The 23,921-nt window shown below is 32.1% G+C and overlaps 1 protein-coding gene across 1 annotated transcript; it reads left to right on the top strand.

The window, feature by feature from the left end:
• The first annotated feature begins 14,220 nt into the window (after positions 1-14,220).
• On the top strand, positions 14,221-21,841 carry LOC148284305 (uncharacterized). Its single transcript, XM_088241877.1, has 2 exons — positions 14,221-14,488; positions 20,255-21,841. Exons 1-2 carry the CDS (start codon positions 14,302-14,304, stop codon positions 20,764-20,766), a joined length of 699 nt encoding a protein of 232 aa, XP_088098003.1. The 5' UTR covers positions 14,221-14,301; the 3' UTR covers positions 20,767-21,841.
• Positions 21,842-23,921: the final 2,080 nt, after the last annotated feature.

Raw genomic sequence — 23,921 nt, 5'->3', positions numbered from 1 at the left:
AATTATTTTTTTGCCAATCGTAGTTGAATTTATGTAAACTCAAAAATAATTTTAAAATGAAAATTGTTAAAAATGAGTTATGATGATGTGCGAACAAATAAGTTGGAAATATGTTCATTTTCAAGGCGCTCTCTATTGTCCAGTTTACATTGGAATAAATTGCCGACGAAAAAATACTCAACGACCAATTAAATACCACGACCAAGCAGTCAAACGTCATGTGCAGACGCCGAGGCGTTGCTATTGGCGAAATTGGATTTCAACAAGTTTCCCCCTTCACAACCTCCATCGAATCATCCCTTTCCTAACTACCCGGTCGGTAAGATTATTTCCACTCCCACGGTATCTAAATAATGTTTGAAAATGTTGTTATTTATAATTAATTTCATTAGCATGCTAATCGAAATAGCACAGCATGTAGAAATCTTTATACTAAATTCTAGACCAGTTATTAAACGTCATTTCAATTATTTGTGTGTTTAATGTATCAATTTTTAATATGCATTTAATTTGGATTTATTTCAAAAAGCAGAAAAAAATATTTTGAACGTGTATCCGGAAGTCTAGGCATTTACTGAGCCTATGATGTGTCATTGACACGTTTTTTTTAATTTTCAATATTTAAAAGGAATAACGCTCTAAGCCTCTATTTAAAGGCTTGTTAGCCGGTGAGGTTAGCAGGATATGGAATGAGGTAATGAAAAATGCGCCACAACACCCAGACCACTTTATTTTTTTTTCTTCTTAGATGCCTTTCTTTCAATTGACGGGAATCGAACCCGCGACGCCAGTTTCACAGATGGCCGTCTAACCAACTGCACCACGGCGCCTGTCTGTTTGAGTTATATTAATTTATAATTATTCTACCCAAGTAGAATTACGAGTGTTAAACGGTGCGCAAAGTAATTATTTAAACCAGCCAATGCCTGGTAGTCTAGACTTCCATATTCCATTTGTCTTTGTTAAGATCTTGATCCAATCCATCAAGGGTTAAATCTGCGGATTTCGACTTCCTCAAAATATTGTTGGTAACTCTCACCCACTCACCCACCCTCTCACACACTTATACTAACACAAACACACTAGCAAGTATTTTACGAGTAATTAATGTATTTCTGTGGATATCTGCATTGTTTTTATTCTCTGTATATTTTATTTGATATTTTTTTTTACATGCATTACTGTTGATATCCATAATAAAAAAAAAAATAAAAAAAAAAAAATTAAAAAATATGTATTTATTGCCGGTCCATGTTCCATATTTTTTTAAATATTCACCATTTTTATTCCCTTGAACTTTTTGCTATCAACTAATCTGCTAACGACTTCTTTGGGCTAAAACTAATTAAGAAGTTCAGTGGTTTTTATTTCATTTTTTTGTTTGTTAATAGACTACTAAATTTATTTATTTTAAATTTTATAAATCGTATTATTGACGCGGTATGATTTATTAAAGTTTTGTATTTCTGAAATAACTCCACGTGTGACGTCGAAGGTTCTCTCCCGCTTATTATCGATCAGTTCTGCCCATTGGTTCATTTTCGGCAAGCAAACCGGAAATTTTCCATAACTCTCTTATCATTGGTTCATTCATATAAACCAGTGATGTCGTTCAAAGTAGTTCGTATTTTTTTTTTTTTTAATTTTTTGCTCATTTTCAAGGAATGTTGCCGTACAATTTATTGCTCTAATTTTTACCGCGCACAAAAAAACATTTTTGTGTCCAATTTCCCGTAGGCCTGAAGTTCCTCATTAAACACGATTAGTTTTTTTCACCAGATCTGCATTTACACTGCGTTGGATTTTACTGAATTTACCAACTGCTAATAAATTATATGGATTGAAAATGTTTTCTCGGTGCTAATTATTCTAATTATAACATCCCCAGATTTGAATTCTACATCTAAGGTTATTATAGGTTTCAATTTTCAACGATTGACTTCATTCAGCTAATCGATTTTAATTTCACTTTGGATGCATAAAATCTGTTCAAAGTTTAATTAATTAGAACTTTAAACATGTCTCACAGTTCACTAAAACGCCGTGCTTACACAATACATAAACAATTGAAGTGCAAAATTCAAGTAACTCTAGATTTTCTAATAATTTAATTTTGCACAGATGTAAAACAACAGCAGCGTTAAACCATTATACGTACATGGGTAAAAAAAACTTTAATAAACTTCCGGAAAACTTAAAATCTATAAAAAATTATCAAACTTTTAAAACTAAAATTAAAAAACATTTAAGACTCACCCCTTCCTAGACTCCATACCAAAGAATGTTTATTTTATATTTTTAATTTACCTTGTTTATTTTTATTTTTAATTTTAATTTACTTTGTTTATATCAAAATAAAAAAATGTGAAACGAACTCCCTCTCTAAACACAAGTATCTACTTTATTAGAGAGGTAGAAACGTTATATATAAGATGTTCTGTATATTTACCTATTTTGTATTTCAAAAATGTATTTTGTAAAAAAAAAAATATTAAAAAAAAAAAAAAAATATTAAAAAAAGTCAGAGAGGTTCTTACAACATATTATAGGTCGATCTATAAGCTTTTTAAAATGATTTACTTATTAAAATTTTCGAGACATTTTCAACATTTTCAAGTTGAGGTACAAATAAATTTCCTAAAGTGTCGAACCGTCACTTTTCTAACATCGCATCGAAGGATTTCTACAGTGCTTTTTGAATAATTTAATTTGATTTACCCCTACACCAATCTAACCATAGTAAATTCACAATATAGTTCATTATTCTACCTATTTAGAAGTACTTTCTGATGCCTTACTCATTTTGATCAAAATCTGAGAAATGCAGTTTCGTCACCTTTTTTTGTAATGTGGATAGGTGTCTAATAAACTTTTGCAACAAAAAAATACAGTTTTATATCACGTCTCTGGAGTAACCAATCATTTTCGTCATGTTTTATTTTGATCAATTTATTGTCAACGTAAAATTAATTCAATTGTCAAACATTCTTACAAATTGCATAAATGGTTTTATTCATATTATCAATAGAAGTGAACGTGTTTTGTTCAATTTTAATTGGTTTATGAAAATATTGTTTTTGTTCCCATTTGGTTATAAAGATTTCTAAAAAAACTATTTTGTAATGCCGCAGCTACAATAGGTATGTATTCCATTATTTAGAACATAAATTAAAATTGATGTTATTTTTGTCTTATAAAATTTGATTGGCTACTATAGCTATTTAAATAAGAAAACTAAATCATTGGCAGTAAAATTATCTGTTTTTTTTAAAAATAAGTAGTTTTAATTTATAAACCGTTTACATGTAGACAATACAATATTGTTTTGGTCCAGTACTCGATCATTGTCCACGTGGAAACAGCTATTTGTAGGACAAAAAATTGTCCGGAGACATCGCCACCGAGATTGACGGGCAGGCTATCTCCGCGGAACAATGATTACCCCCACCACCACGCGTTGCCGCATTGTCCTCTTGTAAACTGTGAACGCGTACGGATAAAACTTTGTGACAATAGCGATTTGCTTGGCGTGAACATGTAGCTACCAAAAAAAATTGTGCCAAACGCGTAGACAGAAAAAAAAATCGATTTTATTATTTAGTTCGTCTTTTAATACATCTTGGTATAAAATTAATAATATTTTTCGTAAATTCGCTCGAAACAAACGCCGTCGTGTATTCATTTTCGCAGCGCTCACGCGTGAACTACGGCCGAATTTTCGTATTCTCCCAGCATTCTGTCCTGCGCGGTCTAGGCTGTTCACGGAGCTGGGACAAAACAATATATCATATCTATTGTATTGTCCCTTTATATTTATTAATTTATTTATACTTTTACATTGTTTGTATTCTTTTTTTAATACAGAATAATGTTCACTCACCGGGGTGTCCCGTGAGGAGGGAAACATTTTACAAAATGTGAAACATGCCTTAAATTAGCTATTTAACAAAGTTAACATAATAATAACAACAAAAAACGTAATTAATCTAATTAACTTAATTATCATTAACATAATAAACAATAAAAAACTAAAATAATCATAAAAAACATAACCAATTTATATAGACCAATAGAACAAATTTCATATACAATACACACATTTTACCTATTTGGCTTGATCCACTCATCGATCCGTGTCCAACCCACCTCCACTGTCCATTTCTTAATAGCAATTTTATATTGTGAGAACTTACTAATGGTCCATATGGATAATGGAAGTAGATTGTACACTTTAACCGAGTAGTAGGCCAATCCTCTTTGACCGAAGGTTGTATTTGTATTTGATAGACGATTAGGCGATAGGCACTAGAAACAGTTGGCTTTTTAAAATCTTTAAAATATCTACATTAAAAAAAAATCAAGCGCGTTCATCTTATGTTATTGACAGCTATTGTATGTGTCCCGGCGAACAAAAAATACATTTCTGTGTGAAACAGAAGCAGAATCCTGGACGAGTGTTTTCAACATGGTGTCAACTCTCAGGTAAAAATCCTATAAAAGGAAATCGAGAGGAGAAATGTCCGCACGTTGTCTAGTGATTGGCGCGTTCGCCCACTATGCTTGAGGTCCCGGGCTCTTTTTCTTGGAAAGTTGACATGAAATGTTTGCTTGCAATGTTGTTTTACACTGCTATAATTTACTGTCCATACGTCCTCCTCCCCCCTCCTTAATCTGCATAGAGTTTGTATTCCTTAGGAATATTTATAATAACTTTCCTCTATGCGCAGCTGACAGAGAGTCCCTCAGGACTCTATAACAGCTGCGGGTGGATGGTGGGCTTAAGGGTCTCCCCTCAATGCTATAATTTACTGCACAAATGGTTTCGGGACATCGGGAGTTTAGAGACAAGCTTCATAAACTTGGACTTACCCCTGTCTCGAGCTGTGCTTGCGGAGATAACCATCAATCGGCCGAACACATCCCGTGGCACTGTGTGCTATTAGATGATGCCAGAGATAAGATGCTGAATGGTCTGACAGGGGTCATGCGACCAGCGTGGAATGTGAATCTGATAGCCAATAATACAAATTTTGCACTCTTCTGTCAGATTGTCCGGACTTTATCGCGTTGGGAGCTCCTCAGATGCGCGGACGGCTAGTGGGTAAAATATGGTGGGACAGGCAACTGTTCCCGTGGGATGCTCATTCAGTTAGGACTGTGCTTACTTCCGAGCAGAACGTATACGTTCTTTTTTTGTCCTCCCCTTACGGGGGTGGTATTCGGATCCTCTGCCTCTGGCCACCCAGGGAGTTCTTCTTTATTCAAGGCCGTTCTCTCATTGTAAATCTCCGTGTTTTTACTTATGTTTGTAGTGTAAGTTATGTTTGTTGTATTACTATAGTTTTAAGAATTAGTTTTTGTATATTTGGATACGTTTATTTATGTAAATTGTTTGTGTAAATATCAATTTTTGAATAATGAAAACAGAGGCATTGAGGGGATCCTGATGGGTGGGGACGACGTGTTGGCCTCTGCCAATGCATCCTCCTCCCCCTTCCTTAGTCTGCATAGAGTTTAATTTGCTGTCCCTGAACTGTATCTGAAGCGTAATCCTGATTTAATTTCCTGTAACATATGATCGAAATACGCTGTATTTACTTTAACAATGCAGTGCCCTATGCGCCATCGGGTGTGGATCAGGTTCGACGATCATTATGGATGACAATTATTGAAGAATTCCATTGCTGTCAGGTAATAGTCAACTTTTATTTTCATTAAATTTTGTATTATTTGCAAAAAAAATTATGAAATTTTTATTTTTTAAATATTCTACTTACTTTTTTTGTATTATTACTTCATTGCTTGTATTTGGGCAAAATAAATATAAAATGTTAATGGGGATGTTTAATCTGGAAGTATTTTTTTGCAGGATAAGTTTTATGATTATTTTTACCGAGTCTGATATATTTTTGCCTAAGGCAGCTTCGGAACTTGGAATAAATATGTATTTGTCCATTTTCTATGAAATTCATTGTTCTGTCACAATACAAAATATGTGCCGCCTATTTTTCCTTCTTTCTAAAGAATGTATGTCTCTCAGGGACGGAAGCGTAACTTGCTGATTTTATTTAAAAACATCTGTTCTTGTACACGGGGAACCTACACTATCTACTAAAAGTGAACAATGGAAACTAATAAATTGTACTCTAAACTGGCATCTTGCTCCCCTCAACTGAATCCAAAATTGTCTTTAAGTTATTAAGCTGGTGTTGATGGTTTATAGATGAATTATTGCAAAATATCGCACTGTTTACTTTAAATAAAACGTGTTGTAACAATGAACAATGTTCAAATAAGTGTGTAACTTTTACAATTAAAAAGCATATCAAATACGTATGTAAGAATAAGATACGTTGGACTATCTGATTTGATTTAAAAAAATACAATTTTGTAGAATATTATACGAGTATGTAAGTCAGGATGTTTTGTAGCATTTTGACAGCGCTCTCTGTTGGCCGGTATTGCATTTTGTACGGCGTTCAGGCGCATGACTCCCCTCCCAGCTGACTGACATATAGCTAGGCTGCATGTGACTGTAATCAGTTACACGTACATTAATCCTAATTAACTTTACAATGCTTCTTAAATTTGCCGGATTGAAGAGTGATTTATTTCCAATCAAAGTGAAGTCCAAAATTTTACGGTAATTCTAGATATTTCGTCTATTAACTATAAATGAAAAAGCTCTTATCAAATTTAATTTTAAAAGGTGCTTCGATGAATCAAATAAAGCAAAAATTAATCATGATAATTATATGCAGTCAAAATTATTATAATGACTTACCGGTAAACAAATTTAAAGCTTATTAGGATTTAGTTTTAGGCCAGTTGTTGAAAATTGATAAAATGGTCGACTTTTTACATTTCATTTTTTTTTTGCACCACAACAGGCCAGGATGCCCAATTACAGTGGTGAATTACATTACAGAACAACAGGCTTGAGAAAAATCACATTTTTAATTTTCGTGTTCTCACCGGGAATCGAACCCGGAACCTTCCGTGCGTGAGTCAAGCGTCTTGACCACTACACCACGGAGGCCGCCAACTACATCTAGCCTCTACTTCATTATTATGAAACCAACATATTTTTTTCCTTCTTAAGAAAGATATTCGTCAAGATCGAGAATGAAAAAAAAAGTTTCATTTGATATTTTATCTAATCTAAATATTGTAATTATACATAACATAATTTTGTATAAAAAATATTAATACTGTAATCTGTAATGTTTTGAAAATATTAAAAACATTAATACTATAATCCATTCCTTCCCAAATCCTTTCTTTTTCAAAATCTCTTGTTGCTCCTAACGTTCTGTGAGAAAGTCGCCTCTCTGATAAATCTTTATCATATACTGCGTCAGCATATTCGTACAAAGTGAAGTTTAGTGTGTTATAAATAGAGTAAATTGTATAGTCCATCATCATCTACAACATCTACACGATACCGGTATACGTGCTGCAGCAATAGTAAAGTGTTTCATATAAGAAACAATCGGAAGAACATTAAAAGTGAGTAACAATTCCATACAGTCCACTAAAACTCTAAAATCCCGCTTTTATCAGTTACTCAATGCCTGAGAAGCATTGACCAAACATTCCTTTTCCCATTAAATTTGTTGCAACAAACCATAATCTGTACCTTAGAAGGGATCAAATTTTTGCGCTGCGAATGCTAACGGAGAAGCTTTTGGCAAAAAGTCAGAAACTATTCTGCGCATTTGTCGATTTTCAAAAAGCGTATGATAAAGTTCTATCTAGAATGAAATTGTGGGGCGTGTTGGAATAAAAATGTACGAAAGTATGGAGTGAACAATAAACTTATACGTGCAGTAGAGTGGGCTGATGATGTATGAGGTTTTTTATTTTTTTAGACATCAAAGTGAAAGGGGTCTAAAAAGTTGCATTTTAAATCACATTGAACGTAAAAATTATTTCAAAAAATATTCCATACTACTTTTCGCCCTCAACCCAGGTTTGAAGTTTATCACTGTCTGAACACTTTGTTAATTATCTATATTGATAAAATTATTTTTTGTTAGTAAATAAATAACTTAATTACATTGCAATTTCGAACACGCTTTAAAACTACCGAAATGCAAAAAGTTTACACTCCGCGGAACTGATTCCGTCGAGCGCCTGACTAATATTGACGAAAACAATGGCCCATTAAAACAATGCTACCCATTTATTACGAAACAAAGTGCAACCCACGCCCTTGGATGCTTTTTTAATAAGATTTAATGCACATTATAAAATTTAATTGGACTGATTTACTTACTCAAATTCGAAATGACAGCCGGCTTAGAGCAAAAAAGTCGACTTTTTCGAAAACTTTAAGCTCTGGTTGAGGGCCAAAAATAGTATCGAATATTGTTTTAAATATTTTTTGCATTCTGAGTAATCCAAAAGGCATCTTTTTAGACCTCTTTCATTTCTAAATTCGGAAAAAAAATTATCGGCCCACCCTAACGTGCAGTATCGTCTCTCTATGAGGAGAGTTCAGCGTGTGTAAGAGTTAACAGGGGATTTACATCTTGGTTTGCGATCTCAAAAGGCGTGAAACAGGGATGTGTAATGTCACCATGGTTGTTTAATCTATACATGGACAACTGTATGAAAAGTATGGAATGTATGGGTATTGGAGCAAAAATTTATAAATTTTCCGTAAGCTCCTTGTTGTATGCTGATGATGCAGTTCTGTTAGCAAGCAGCAAGGATGATTTGCAACAAATAGTCTCTAGAATGTATGATGTACGCCTGGAGAGCGAATTGGCGATAAACGAAAGTAAGTCAAAAGTGATGATATTTGAAAGGGATAGTGAGGTTACTGACTGCATAATAAATGTAAACAACCAATGTTTCGAACAAGTAGAAGAATTTGTGTATCTGGGAAGCATGTTTTCAAAAGATGAAAGAGTAGAAAAAGTTAAAAGGATGCGGGCAACAAAATAAACGGAGCACTAAGCACAGTAATTGCTAATAAAAATATGTCAATTGAAGCTTAACTGGCAGTGCACAACGGAGTTTTAGTCCCAACACCTATGTATGGAAGTGAAACATAGAACTGGCAGAGGAAGGATGAAAGCCGAGTGAACGCGGTTCAAATGCGATCTATTAAACGAATGTGTAGGAAATCTATGTATGACAGGGTTACGAATGATTAAATCAGGCGAGAGTGTAAATCTGAGTCAAGTTGATAAGATTAAGAAAGGGTCTCTGAGATGGTTTGATCTCGTAGAACGAATGGACGACAAAAGAATGGTAAAACACATATATATGGCAAAAATGAACGGTAACGTGAGACGAGGACGACCCAGGAAGGCGTGGCATGATCAGATAAACCCAAATCACAAGTATGGTCATGTCAAAAGCAGACAGAACTGAAGGGCATGTATGACAAGATGAATGAATGTGGAAAAAGCTAGGAATGTATGCCAAGGTAGACGCGTGTGGCGGTCCATTCTCTCTGCCTACCCCTACGGGGAAATGGCGTGATGGTAGTGGTAGTTGTAGTAGAAGATAAAACACCGGAGCTATTTCAATGCAAAAAATATCAGTAGTCTCAGATATGCTATTTTAATATGTTGTATTATTATCAAAGTAATAATTATTTTTTATTTAAAGTTCGTTAAATATTGAAGTGATCTCATTTAAGTTATGATATTTTAGAAATCGCAGTCACAAAATTTTGTTTCCTGGACATTTCGTTCGTCTGACTCCCGTGACTCATCATTTAAGATAACCCATATATTATAACATGAAGAAAATAACACAATTAAAAATTGTACTCCCATTTAGCAAAAAAAAATATACTCCCATTTAGTAAATATCAATATATTACAATGAAACAACCTTTAAAAATAACAATTTAAATATTATTTATAATCGAATAAATTTAAGCAATAGTCCTATTTTGAGTGTGTTTCCTCTCCCTAAATCCACTCATAAACCGCCAGTTTCTACCCCCTATTTTCTTCTTTAGCCACACCCACTCTACCCTCACTGTGTAAATTTTATATTACCTTTTTTTTGCACCACAACAGGTCAGGAGGCCCAATTACAGTGGTGAATTACATCATAGAACACCCAGGCTTGCATTGTTATTTTTGTGTTCTCACCGGGAATCGAACCCAGAACTTTCCGTGTGTGAGTCAAACGTCTTGATCACTACACCACAGAGGCCGCCAATCATGTTAGTTTGTAATTAACCCTGAAGAAGGCATAGTGTTTCGCCGTAACTAATTGGTTATTAAATTATAAAAAAATAAAGTGATGCGAATAAAAAATTAAGGTTTTTCATTGCAACAATATATTGGATTACACAAAGTTGGTGCTTCAAATATAAAAGATAAATAAAAAAAATTATACTATGTTCTCATTAGAATGTATGCAATCCAAATATATATAAAAATACAATATCTCGTAAAGGTTTTTACCTTTCCAATAGATCGAAAAATGCCCCCAACTATATGTTAATCCCGGTGCACATCATTGTATAGGGGTTTCGCCAATTTTCTCAATCCATCAGCCGGCACTGAGGCGGGCCGATCTATTGACCTTCCGCCTCACTCGGCGCACTTAGGAATCCGTGATATGAATGGGAGCGCCCCCGCCCCCCGGGCGCCCCCACAGGGCGGAATGCCAGGAATGCGGACCGGAGGGGCCGCCCTGAATACTTCTATCTCCAGAGAGGTAAATGGAAGCCTTCATATTATATGAACTGTTCTATACCGACCATTATTTCGCGCCTGTGAATAACTTAATTTATTTATATCGCTATGTGGATTTTTACTTCATGCTTCAAGTTGACGATTCCTTACTTAGCTGAGTCTTCTTGGAAAAATAAGTATTTAAAATAAGTGTATGATAATCGCCGGACGGGCGCCGTGGCGCAGTTGGCTGACTGTGAAACTGGCGTCGTGGGTTCGATTCCCGCCAGTTGCTAGAAAATAAATAGTTTTATTTTCAATTGGTCTGGGTGTTGTGGTGTATTTTTCATTACCTTCTATCCTACCTTCTGACAAGCCTCTACCCCGCCTGGTTTATCCGCCTGGACACGGAGTAGAGAAATGACCCATCTATTTTGTATACCTACGTCAGTGGGTGCCTTTATGAGTGTTTATATTATGTATTTATTTATTTATTTATTTATTCACACTCTTTATCAAAATACAATTCCATATTCACTTTACCCAGCTAACAAGGGTACATACCCCGTTCCAAGCTAGGCAATTACATTTTTATATATTATAATAGTTAACAAATTAATATAGAGCACAGACAAACAAAATATACACTTATTCGGATACACATTTTGATTCAAATACATACAGACATACACACATATACACACATGTATATATAAATATACACATGTACATACACACACACGTACATACACCCATGCGCGTACACATACATACATTCATAAAAACATAGACAATTTATTTATGCGAAACTTCATGGTTGTCATCTATAAATATATATTTTTTAAATTATTTCTTATTTTTTATATTTTATTTTTGACATCCAGTAAGGTTCTCCAATCCGTGGCATGCATCAACTTTTCTGACTCCCTACGACCAATGTCATGAAAGAGCGAGGTCAACACCTTCCGTAACTTGACAACACTCCCGTCTTTCCACGATTCTGGCAAAAGGTTATGGACCTTTTTGCCTACGTTATAGTGTTGTCTCGATGCCAGAACAGTGTTGACCCCTTCACTTAGTATCAGATCCCTATTAGAGTATCTTGTATTATGGTTGTGGTTGACGCTTGGGTAAATGTCTCTCTTTATGTGTGTAACCACTACCGTTCTCAATATATACTGTTGAATAATATTCAGTACTCTGAATCCTTTGAAGAGCAAGTCACTTGGATATCGAAATATTTTTTTTAAGATGACTCGGATTAAAGATTTCTGTGCAATTGCTACATGTTCAAGGGCGGTTTTTGTGCAAGCTCCCCAACCAATTAGTAACCGTAAGTCAACACAGAATTTGCCAGTGCATGGTATAGGTGTTTCAAGTCCGGGACTTTAAGTATATTTCTAAGTGGGATGAAAAAATGTATTAAGCGCTTAATTTTTGCAGTTATAGTTTCAATTTGTTCATTCCATCTCAAATACTGGTCTATAATTATTCCAAGATATTTTATACTTTGAACACTACTCAGTTTTTTGCAGTTGCAATTTACCATCACTGAACAATTATGTAGTTGAAGTTCGTGAATTTCATTAGGTTGCCCGGCGGAAGTTGCACTAAAACGTATGAACTTTGTTTTATCCGAATTTAAAGTCAACAGGTTTTCGTCTAGCCATTTTTTAATATAACTTAAGTAACTTCGTCTTATTGTAAAATCAAGACCTGAATTTTGTAAACGGGAAAAAGGTAACGTTCACAACACCAGAAATAAAAATAAATTGAAAATTCCAAAGAGGGCCCATATGCATGGCCGTAAAAATATATAATAAGCTTCAAAAACAAAAAAGATTAAGGAAATAAATTTTACTAAAAATTTTGCGAGACAGTTAATAGTGTTTTTGGCATAAAAAAAGTGTAAATATATTTAAAATCAAATGCAAAAAGTATATATGTTAAAAATACTAGGTTTAATAGTAAATATACATAGATTGATATAAGTGTACATATTGAACAGTTTGAATTAGGATAGTAAGTGTACAATAGTAATAAATAATGTTAGAATAAGTATAGATGTAAATATTATGTTGTAAATATATAAGACTATGTTCAACATAGAACTAAATAAAATAAATAAAAAATAAACGTGTTATTTTTTTGCTTCTCTCTTTTTAGTTTTATTATCTTCATTTCGTTTTTTTTCCCCTTGAATGCTATATGTTATTTTCCTTTTTTGGATTGCGCTACCCACCCAATCGAGCTGAAACCAAAATAATCATTATTATAGTGCTGTAAATGTTACTATACGTTAATTTTTATTTAGAAAATGCAACTGAGTAATTTTAAATGTAGGTATTTGATGTAAATAAGATAAGCACTAGGCACCATTAATATTTAAATAATTGAATAACTTTTTATTTTAATCTCAATCATAATGGTTTTTACCTTTTTTATAATCCCTATCTCCGCATAAGCTATCTCTTCGTTCTAGTAACGAGAGAACCCTTTCAATACCCATTCACCGCCCTAATTTTTTGCCTCCTCTTTCTCATTAGTAACTGCTTGATTGTAAAATAATCTACCCACTAATATCAAAGACGCCCCCTTTATTTACATTTACTTCACGATTAAAATATCAGCATCTAAATATTTGAGTTTTTCCTTTCTCCTCATTTTGTTTTTACTTTTACGCCCTCCTCTCATCATAGCAAAGTGTAGGTATTTAATTTATTTCGGTTTTTAAAAAAACTAAATACGTGTTGTATTTTATTATTAAAATATTCTAATTTACCTAAAATAATTATGTGTTTAATATACGGCCTAAGCCAATTACACAGTTACACGAAGAAACATGCACACAAGAAAATTAACAAAAATAACATAAAACCATGTAGCAAAGCCAAACAAGGGCAATACAATAATGGTATACAATTTATTAATAAAATGAAAGACATAAAAGACTTCGAGCTAAACCATGCCAATCCATCTTCATCCCAGACTGTTTTAGTGGCGAAGAGATCTACGAAAAGCCAGAAGATCTATCCCAAGGAATCCCCCGAGTCGTGTGCCGAATTGACTAATCTACACATTCTGGATATTGGGGCATAAGAACAAAAGTTGCTCTTAGAAGACTGAATGAATAGCATATGTAAAATGTTCATACACCTCTGATTTTCTTAAATTGGACGGTTTGGGTAGGTAGGAAGAAATCGCCTCAGGGCAATATGCCCGCCCTGATGCATATGTCTGTAAACTGTAGTTTAAATAAATACAGTTTTTTTGTTAGACTGCAAGAAATTTCTAGCGGCAATAAGTCCACCACTTAACCAGATACACCTTTGTTTTATTGTTTTTGTATGTATCGACGTGTTTGCATACTACGATCAGTAAAGATTTTTATTATTATTATTACGCTCTTTGTTCGGATCCGACCCGCATGCGCGTTGCGGATGCGGGTATTCAGTTTCACGCTTTTATGTATGGGTGGTACCTATTTCACGAGAACCCGCATTGTGAGCCGCTAGCGTCACGTCCGTCCGCGCCCGTCGCGTCGCCTTGTACATATCTCACGAATGTAGTGGTTAGTGATATTTGAAGCTCGTACGCATGCGGACGCCTCAGTCGAGTTTTCAACCTCGCGGGGCACGTGAATAACCGCAAAATGTCGGTAAAATCTCTAATCGATACGGAGCGTGTAATACTAGAAGTCCAGGCGAGACCCATGCTGTGGAATAAACGAAACGAGTTTTACAAAAACAAAGATCTGAGACAACTGGCGTGGTTGCAAATATCCATGGAAATAATACCTAATTATGATGATTTTGGATACAATGAGAAGAAAGACATCGGTACGTATTTGTTCCTAAATCATTTTCCATATTGTCATACCACTGTCTATTGTAGTCACAGCAGTGACCATTTTTATATGTTTGAATGCAATGAAGAAGGCAACGCGACGCAACAAGTATCAGATAAACCTAGGGTGTTCGCTTGTGGGTACTAGTCTGTTAGGAAGAGCAGGCGCGAAAAATAAATATACCCATTACGCTCGTGTAGTATCTTGAATAAGCGCACGGTATGACATCGCACGGCATACGCATTGTGAAAATAATCTCCGTCTCTCTCGCGCTCGGACGCGCTTATGAGCGTGACAGAGACAACAATTGCTTTGTTTGTTGTTAATGATATGTTTATAAAATATACACAGAATGGTCCTACGTTCGTCTGAATTTCGCTGCGATTATTATTAACAAAAATATCATTTTTTTTATTTCATTTTATTTTATCGAAATAAACGGCACTTAGTGCCTTTTACGTGTAAGTTGTATATACAATAAAATACATACATGTAAGTAGAATAAGTAAAATATAGTATTTAAAACAAATTATTACTAAACAGTTATTTACAAATTAAGGAGTCAAAAAAAAGATACACAGTTTAAAAATTAGATTACTAGTTATAAAAATACTTGAAAAATAAAATATTTGGTCATAGAAATATTTTGAACCTGTAAAAAAAGTAATAAAAAAATTAAAACAATTTTGTATAACACTAAACGAATATATATTATTGTTTTTTTTTGTTTATTGGTTTATTTTTCCATACATATATTTACATAGAATTTTGATTACAAAAATTCACTTTAAAAAATACATCTTAAAATTAAGCTTTCACATAACTTGGAAAATATGCCCACAAAGACTTCAGCGTCTGAGCGTGAGCCATTCCTTTTTAAATGATTTAAAAGTTTATAGCATATAAATATGATATGACATAACCATGAAGAAAGAAAAAAAAACTTACAAGATTAACATATGCTGATAAAACAAAAGACAGCATTTATTTGCAGTATTTCATTGTAAATTTTAATTATTTTTTTAAAAAGAAGGTGTCCATTTATTCCTTCCATGCTAATCCAAGACCCCAAAAACCTACTTTAAACGGTATCAGTGATTTAATGTTTTGTAATTTATTAGGTAGAAGATTGAAAGATCTTGGACGCCTCTGTAATGTAAGGATTGCCTCTGTGCGAACTTAGTTCTGCATCCTGGAACTGACAGTACACTATCGGATCTACTGCTAATCCGATTTAAATTATTGCTAAATAATTCCCTATTTAAGAAAACATATTTCAGGGGTATGTATGCGTATTAAGATTTGGATATAAAACACTGGATTATAAATATACTTTTTCATTTAATCTAGTCATGCATGCATAGGTCGATTATCTAGTGCTGGCGTGTTCGCAAAACTTACACAAACGCATTTTTAATGTACAGATTGTTGATTTGAAAAACTTTAATATTAAATTTTAGTCGAATTCGCTATTTTATTTAAAATCTCCTTTGTATTAGAGGATTGTGAATATGAAAAAAATCCACCTGTTAAAAAAATGTCCTATATTTATTTATTTTGAAACTAGTAGATTTTATTTCATATTTTGTGGTCATAATAATAATAATTAACACAGAGTAAATTAAATACATGGTTCTAGTTATATTGGAGAAAATATTTATGCACACTTAATGATAAACAATAAATCCCATTATTTATACACTTATGATATACCCAAATATTTAATTTTGAGGGCCATTTTCAACGATTTGTAAATAACTAACTATTAAAATAAAAGATAATCAAGTTGGGGTAAAGTGGGATTCAAACTACGGACCTTTGAGCCGTGTGTTCGAGACACTAACCACGGGACCACAACCCGATTCAATTAAATTAATCTACTAAATCAGTCTGCTTTAAAAATATAACTTGTATGCAGTTTAATTTCATTGTCAAATATATAAAATATATTATACCGACGCTGTCTTCATTATTATCCATATACGTATATGTGTATATCATCTTTGAATGAACTTAATAGTGATGCATAATTATTTGTAAAAATATATTTTAACTTTATTATTATGTTCATTAAAGTACATATTCTACCATATATGTAGATGTGTTACTATCAATTAATTACCGAATTGAATTGTAATATTACTATAAATTATTAATAACATATTGCCATGAATTTTATAAAACTTTTCTGCATTCCATTTTTCGACATGTATAAATTTTTATTATTTATACTTTTCTATTATTATTTTGTATATTGTTTTGATTATTTTGTATATTTTTTTTATTATTTTGTATATTATTTTATTATGTTAATAAATGTTTTTGATCTATATATAGAAGAGTCCCGACTAAACACGGAATTTTCGAACAAGTCGGGGCATAAAAAAATATAGTTGTGCTCAATGATAAAATTGTGTATTTTGTGCATTAAATAAAAAAAAATGTATTCATTTTTATTATATGATGAGCACAAAATATTGAATAAAAAACATACCGTGTAAAAATAAATTTATTTTTTAATTAAATTTTCTCGTCTCAATATTTTCTTCTTCATATATATAACCCTCTGATCTAACAGAGATTTAAAAAAAGATAACGACTTTGATATAACCTTTTTAAAATCACCACTCTGTAGGTTTTGAGTGCGTTAGGGTGAGTTTTGTGAACGCGCCAGCTCTTGTTAATCGATCTGTAAGTAGGTACTTAAAGTATAAACGTGAGCAAAAGATTTTTCGGATTCTGTTTTAGTTTCGACAGAAACCGTAACTTGTTGAAATAAGTTAAAGGTCACTTTCCAACGTTCAAAATTAGAAATTTTTATTGTTAAATCTTACGAGTTAATTAAAATAAATGTTAAAAATACTCAATGAAATAAAAGGCATAAATTCAATGAGTAAATTTGTTTATTTTTAGCGCTTTTTGATTTATTTTTATGTTATACATTGACATTTTATCCAGAAATTTATAAAGAAGAAAAAATAAAATAATTTGAGATGAATTAGTCACTCAGATACGAAAATAATATTAAAATTCCTAAATTCCACACAAGTCATGGTCAAAATAGCTTTGTCTTCAGAGGTGTAAAAAATTATAACAATCTCCCCAATGAACTAAAAACAATTAAAAATAATATATCAATAAATAAATTTAAAGTAAATCTAAAGAAATTTTTTGAACACGTGTAAAAACTGCATTAAATGTTAACTAGTATGAATGTATTATTATTTTATGTTTTTTTCTTTACATATTCTGTGTTTTTTTCTCTCATATACTCGTATATTCCAAATTATATAAACTCTTATAAATAAACAACTACAGCAGCGTAAGTCACTCTCCAAGCACAAGAGTTAGTCTCTTTTTGGAGAGTTACAGTGATAACATTTACTAGATGTATAAAAGTAGATCTGAATAGATTTTTTTTTTTAAAATGTACCTTTTATAAAATTTATTAATAAAAAATAAAAATAAAAAAATTGACAGGCTCCGTGGCGCAGTTGGTTAGACGTTCGATTCCCGCCAGTTGCAAGAAAAAAAAATTCAAGAATTTTTTTTTCTCAATGAGGAATTTTAGCCCTACGGGAAATTGAATACAAAAAATGTTTTCTTGCGCGCGGTAAAAATTAGAGCATTAAATTGTAAGGTTAAATTTCTTAAAAATGTGCGACAAAATATAAATATATTTTGTTAAAAACGCACTACTTTGAATGACGTCACTGGTTCATATGAACCATTTAATGATATGAGAGCTTTGAAGGATATCCGGTTTGGTCACCGTAAACGAACTAATCGGAAGAACTGTCATAGGACAACCTCTGACGTCACACGCGGAGTTATTTCAGAAATACAGAACTTTAAAAAATCACAGCGCTGATAATACGATGCACAAAAATAAAAAATAAAAAAGTTTTGGCTTAGTTTAATTTTCTATTAACAAATATTTTTTTTTAAAAGACACTGAACTTCCTTTTTGGTCTGGGTGTTTTGGTGTATTTTTCATTACCTCCTTCCATATCCTGCTACAAGCCTCTAAATAGAGGCTAAGCGTGTACCATTTATGAAATATATTAATAATACATTCATACTAACAATGTACCATTTATGAAATATAATGATTAATAAAAAAATAAAATAGTTATTAATATTTGATGCAATTTTATCATGTCGTAAATATTTTTGTAAATCAGGTACAATAAATAGTAAACAATTTTAAATCCCGAATTGATTTTTGTGTGAGAAAACCTGTCTAGCATTGTTCTTTTATCGTATACTTTTTTATTTGATTTTGATTTTAGACGGTACTGCGTACTTTTTCCAAAAATATATATACAATTTCAATTAAACTAGACACAAATTAGCATATAAAGAGTTCTCAAATTGATACAAAATGAAAATACAAAGAATGAAAGGTTTACATAGAAGTTTTACAATAAGCTTACAGTGGGACCAAGGCCTCGATTATGATGGGAAGATAAAATGTATCTCCAATTTTATCTTAAAGTAAAATAAAGTTTTCTGTATGAATAATAGAATATGCTTACATTTTTTTGTTCTAAACATGTTCAATTGCCGGCTACCGACAATTTTCATACAAATATACACACTTTCGTACATAAATATCGAAATTAGTTTATACCGTCTCAGAATATACCGATGAAGATAGCCGTTCATAATCGTGGCCCAGAAACAACGCGTGCCTGTGAACTTGCTTTAACTCCGTATTAAATACGAGTACATTAATTGAAATAAAGTTATTAAAAATAATATATATTAATTATTGTGTATTTAACCTTTCCCTTACTGTCCTAAAAACACCCGCGCGTTACGGTGCTGTGTAGTCACTACACATTAAAAAAATATGAGGTTTAAAAAGGGAACAATGTAATATTTATAGGGAATGTCTTTAATCAACCATAATTCAATTATTTATTTATTAAACCATTGGGCATCGCGAACGACTCGGGCGAAACGTGCACCCGCGCCAACTTCTCGAGAGCTACTAGGTAGCTAGTACTGGACTACATGACTGGACATGTAGTGGACGTGTAACGCCAAGTGTTATTGGTATACTGTGGTTATACTTTTGATGATATTTGTAATTAATCCCCGATTTCCGATAAAACCCTTTTTTTGTGCCTAATAAGTACTGATTATTAAATAACAAATTATTTCAGTCGATACGTAAATGTGTAATGGAGGAATACTGAAAATCTTAACCCAATATTTATTATATTTATAAAGATATTATAGTCATTAGACGCAATGTGTACTGGCTACAGATCACCGGGGAGGGAGATTTAAAAGTTGTATATTATACTATTTATTTTAGTTTATCAATGAATCTTTTTTTCTGATAACCACACTTAAATAAAGCGTATGTTTCAAAATTAAATTATACTTATAAAATTACATAAATATGTCTACTATTAAACGAAAAAAAGTTAAATACGATTTTCTAGTTAAATTTATTACCTTATTATAACTTCACGGGTATAAGTCGTTCCTGGTTGTGTCACTGTTAACTGTTCCTGTAATTAACTAATGTATGTATAAAGTTTTTCATAAAAATAAAAAATAAAATTTCGGTACCGCGGTAATGACCCCCAAACCCAAATAAATGAAAAACCTATTTTTTTTAATTTTGCAATATGAACAATATTTTTGGAAAGTTGTTACAGCTGTCTGCAGGATCCTTTATAGATCTTCAATGCAACCCAATTGTTTGCTGTTATCCCAAGTTAATTTTGTATTTTATTTTCAGATCAAAAGATTTACCAAAGATGGCGCACAGCAAGGGATGCTTACAGAAAAGAAACAATAGCGGAAAAAAATGCAGGAAATCAATATAATTCAAGGAAACCGAAGTACGTTTATTTCGATTTACTGAAATTTCTTGATAATATCGGAGATACTAAAGAGTCATTTTTAGACGTCACAGATGATGAAGGTGAGAGGACAGAAATAAATGACGAAAGAAATACAAAAAAATCCAAAACACAACCTATCGAAGAGGTTTTTTTACGTGCCAACGAAGGTACATCCAAGCAAAAGGCGTCAAAACGCAAACGAAAGCGTCTTTTATCAACTGATTCTAAAAAGCAATTGATGAAACCCAAAGACAAAACCACGCCAGAAGCAGATGACGACGAAGCATTTTTCAGATCTTTAAAGCCAACAATGAATAATTTTACACACTATCAGAAACTTACGTTTAGAAGGAAAGTTCTAGAATTAGCCATGGAGATTACATATGGTGGCGCATCCGAAAAGTAGTTTTTTTTTTGCTTTTGCGAGATTTTTTTTGACCCTCGAGCGCGAGCGAGTAAGATGTTAGTGAGTTAGGATGAGAAAGCAAGATCTTGTGCAGTTCCTTGTGCAATAATAATTGTGCAAAAAAAATTTTAAACTCGTTTTCATATGATCTTTTTTTTGTGGAAGGCATGCTAGTCTGAGAAATAAAGGATTTACTCAATTTTCAGATTATACAAATAAAAAAAATTGAATAAAATTTATTATGGTTTTTAAAAAAGTTTATCATGAAGAATGTTCCTCTGAAGTTTCGCGGTCTGGCTCTGAAACACGTGTATACGAAAAACTTATATTGATCATTTTCTTAAAAATATCTGGCGGACAAAAGCAGACTTCTCCCGTTTATTGTATTTTTTTTAGCAATTTGAAATAAATTAACGGAAAGTTGCACAAAATAAGTAAAAAAAAGTTTAAATTGGGTTGTGGTCCTGTGGTTAGTGTCTCGGACTCACGGACCAAAGGTCCGTGGTTCAAATCCCAATCTACCCCAACTCGATCCCATTTTCTAATATTGAGTTATTTACAACTCGTTGGAAATGGCCCTCAAAATTAAATATTTGGGTAAATCATAAAAACACAAATATTTCTTTTAAAAAAAAAAAGTTTCAAATTAAGTAATAATTCTTGTGTTTTTGTCAAAATTAATTAAATGGGTTGCATGGAAAAAGAAAGATAAAACAACTTACTTTTCCCATTTTCACGAAAAGGCAGCAATTAGTTTACTTAAAACTTTTTATGCTAGAGAATATAAGCAGTTAATTTAATGTAATAAAAAAAGATTTAATTAAAATTTAAAAAATATATCAGTACGTAAATAAAATCCCTACCTGTTTTAAGTTATAATATTTTATCGTTTTAGAGATACGTATAAAGGTATACAGATGAGTAATCGCTTATTTAGATAAATAAGATAAGATAAATAGATGAAAACATCTAACCTAACCTCTAAGATACATAAATAATAAAGACTTTGTCAAATAACGTACCTATTTATGTATGAGTACTTATAATTTGAAATTTTAATTAAAATGTATAGTCATGATTATTGTTTTATTCATTTGAAAATATTATGTCTTATACCTTGATGTAGCCACGAATGAGGGAAATAGGTTCATTCCTCAAAGTAGTAACGCGCGCGCAACCACTTTAGAGATGCCATTTCGCTCTATTGCAAAGAACAAAAGCGATGCGAATTTTTTATTAGCGCCTTCTTCAGGCTGCTGGTAGCGATGTTCACAATTAACGTGGAGATTTCCTTTTTATTTATTTTTTTATTTTTTTTATTTGAAAATTTATTTATAAACCCTTACGGATTATAACATTAATTAAGATTAATATAATAATAAAAAATCGACAGTATAAATAAACATTTAAGTAAAACAATTTATTTTGTCATTACTACAGGCGATTAATAATTATGTTTTTTATATTTTAGAATAACAAAATATAAAGAAGAATTATGCAAAAATATAAATCGAAATAACCCTACGAAAATTTTAATACATAAAATACTAAAAATAATATTTACTAGGACATATTGGAGAGTTTTAGATATACGAATTGGAATGACCTTAAATAAAAAATTAATAAACCCTTTAAAAAAATAAATACATAAGTACATTTAAAAATAATAACCGTGCAGATTAATATCGATTTGGCAATTCTCGACCCATTGTTTTGCTGCAAACTTTAGTGTTTGGCCCTTTTCACACATGCTAGGCCAATCCACCTGGCCCGGTAATTTTCCGGGTACACGCTACAAAAGGTGACATATTTTGTATGCGTTTGTAGGATGAACCCGGTAAAGTTACCGGGCCGGGTGGATTTGCGTCAAATGTGTGAAAAGGGCCTTTGATAATCCTAGTTTAGTTTTTGTGCGTATAGGCGGATATATGTTTAAAATAAACAATATTTTTTCATTCAACTTTTTGTACGTAATATAAATTTTACATTGGCGGGTTTTTTTTCCAACTAACCAATAAAATAAAGGTTTTATTTATATAATTCAAGTTACGAAACATTTTCAATAGAAAATAAAAATCTAAAGATATACAAAAATAGAAAAAACTGTATTTGTATGGTTTTTTTATAAATAAATTACCTAAAATAAATACTCAATACTCAATGGGAAAAAGGAATAAAGAGGAAAGAGGAAAGGGGACGAGATTAAGGAAGAGAAAGGAGATGTTTTTTCAGACGTCATTTATAGTAGGGCCAATTTAATAGGTCACATTTGACATTTGTCGGTTTTAGCTTCATAGTGAAGTGACCTGCTTAAAAACATCGATTAAAGTGAATGAATCGATTCGGAATTCAAACATAATATATGTGAATTGAATTCAGTTACTATGAAAAAGTACTTATAGGTACTGTAATTTTATTTAAAAAATCATTAGTCAAATCCCTGTCCCATTATTATTTTCTACCGTAAATTTAAGTAACATAATAAGATAAGTATATAATTTAACAAAATTGTCAACATTCGATTTTTCGGGGTAACATCCCTAGTGTTTAAAAAGAAAAATGATTCACCGATGCAACATTGTAACGACGTTTAGAACAGAAAAAGTTTATTATGTTTAGAATGGTTTGTTAGTGAAAGTAAATCGTAAGTAAATCATAAAATTACCTTCTTTTGTCATTATAACAATAAATATGCAATCGTAATTGAAAGAAGTGAAGCAATTGTGCAGTTCTAAATTCGAAAAAATTAATAAAATTTTATACCCGCCCTTACAAGGTTATGTTGTTGAATTTTGATGAAGTGTCAAATGTGACCTATTCAATTGGCCCTACTGTAAACAGAAATACTGTAGTAACATCTTTGATAGTGGAAGGTAGATGATTCCACAGTAAATCAATATTAATATTATAAATGCGAAAGTGTGTTTGTTTGTTTGTGTTTCCTCCACGTCTCAACGGAGCTACCGATCGGCATAGTTTGTTTTGCATAGGGATAGCCGGAGAAGTGAGAAGTAAAACAGGATACTTATTTGTCATCCCGAATTTTAAAAATTACAATAAAAATATAAGCAACAAATCAACAATGGTCATGATTATTTGAAAATAAATAGGCGGTAAGTGCCAAAAATAATACATTGGAAATCAATTGTTTCAAT

This window comes from Micrasema longulum, unplaced genomic scaffold (genome assembly GCF_059751315.1).
Source record: "Micrasema longulum isolate JH-2025_06_02 unplaced genomic scaffold, ASM5975131v1 h1tg000133l, whole genome shotgun sequence".
Taxonomy (NCBI): domain Eukaryota; kingdom Metazoa; phylum Arthropoda; class Insecta; order Trichoptera; family Brachycentridae; genus Micrasema; species Micrasema longulum.
Note: the sequence above shows the minus strand (reverse complement) of the source record. Positions and strands in the feature narration are given on the sequence as shown.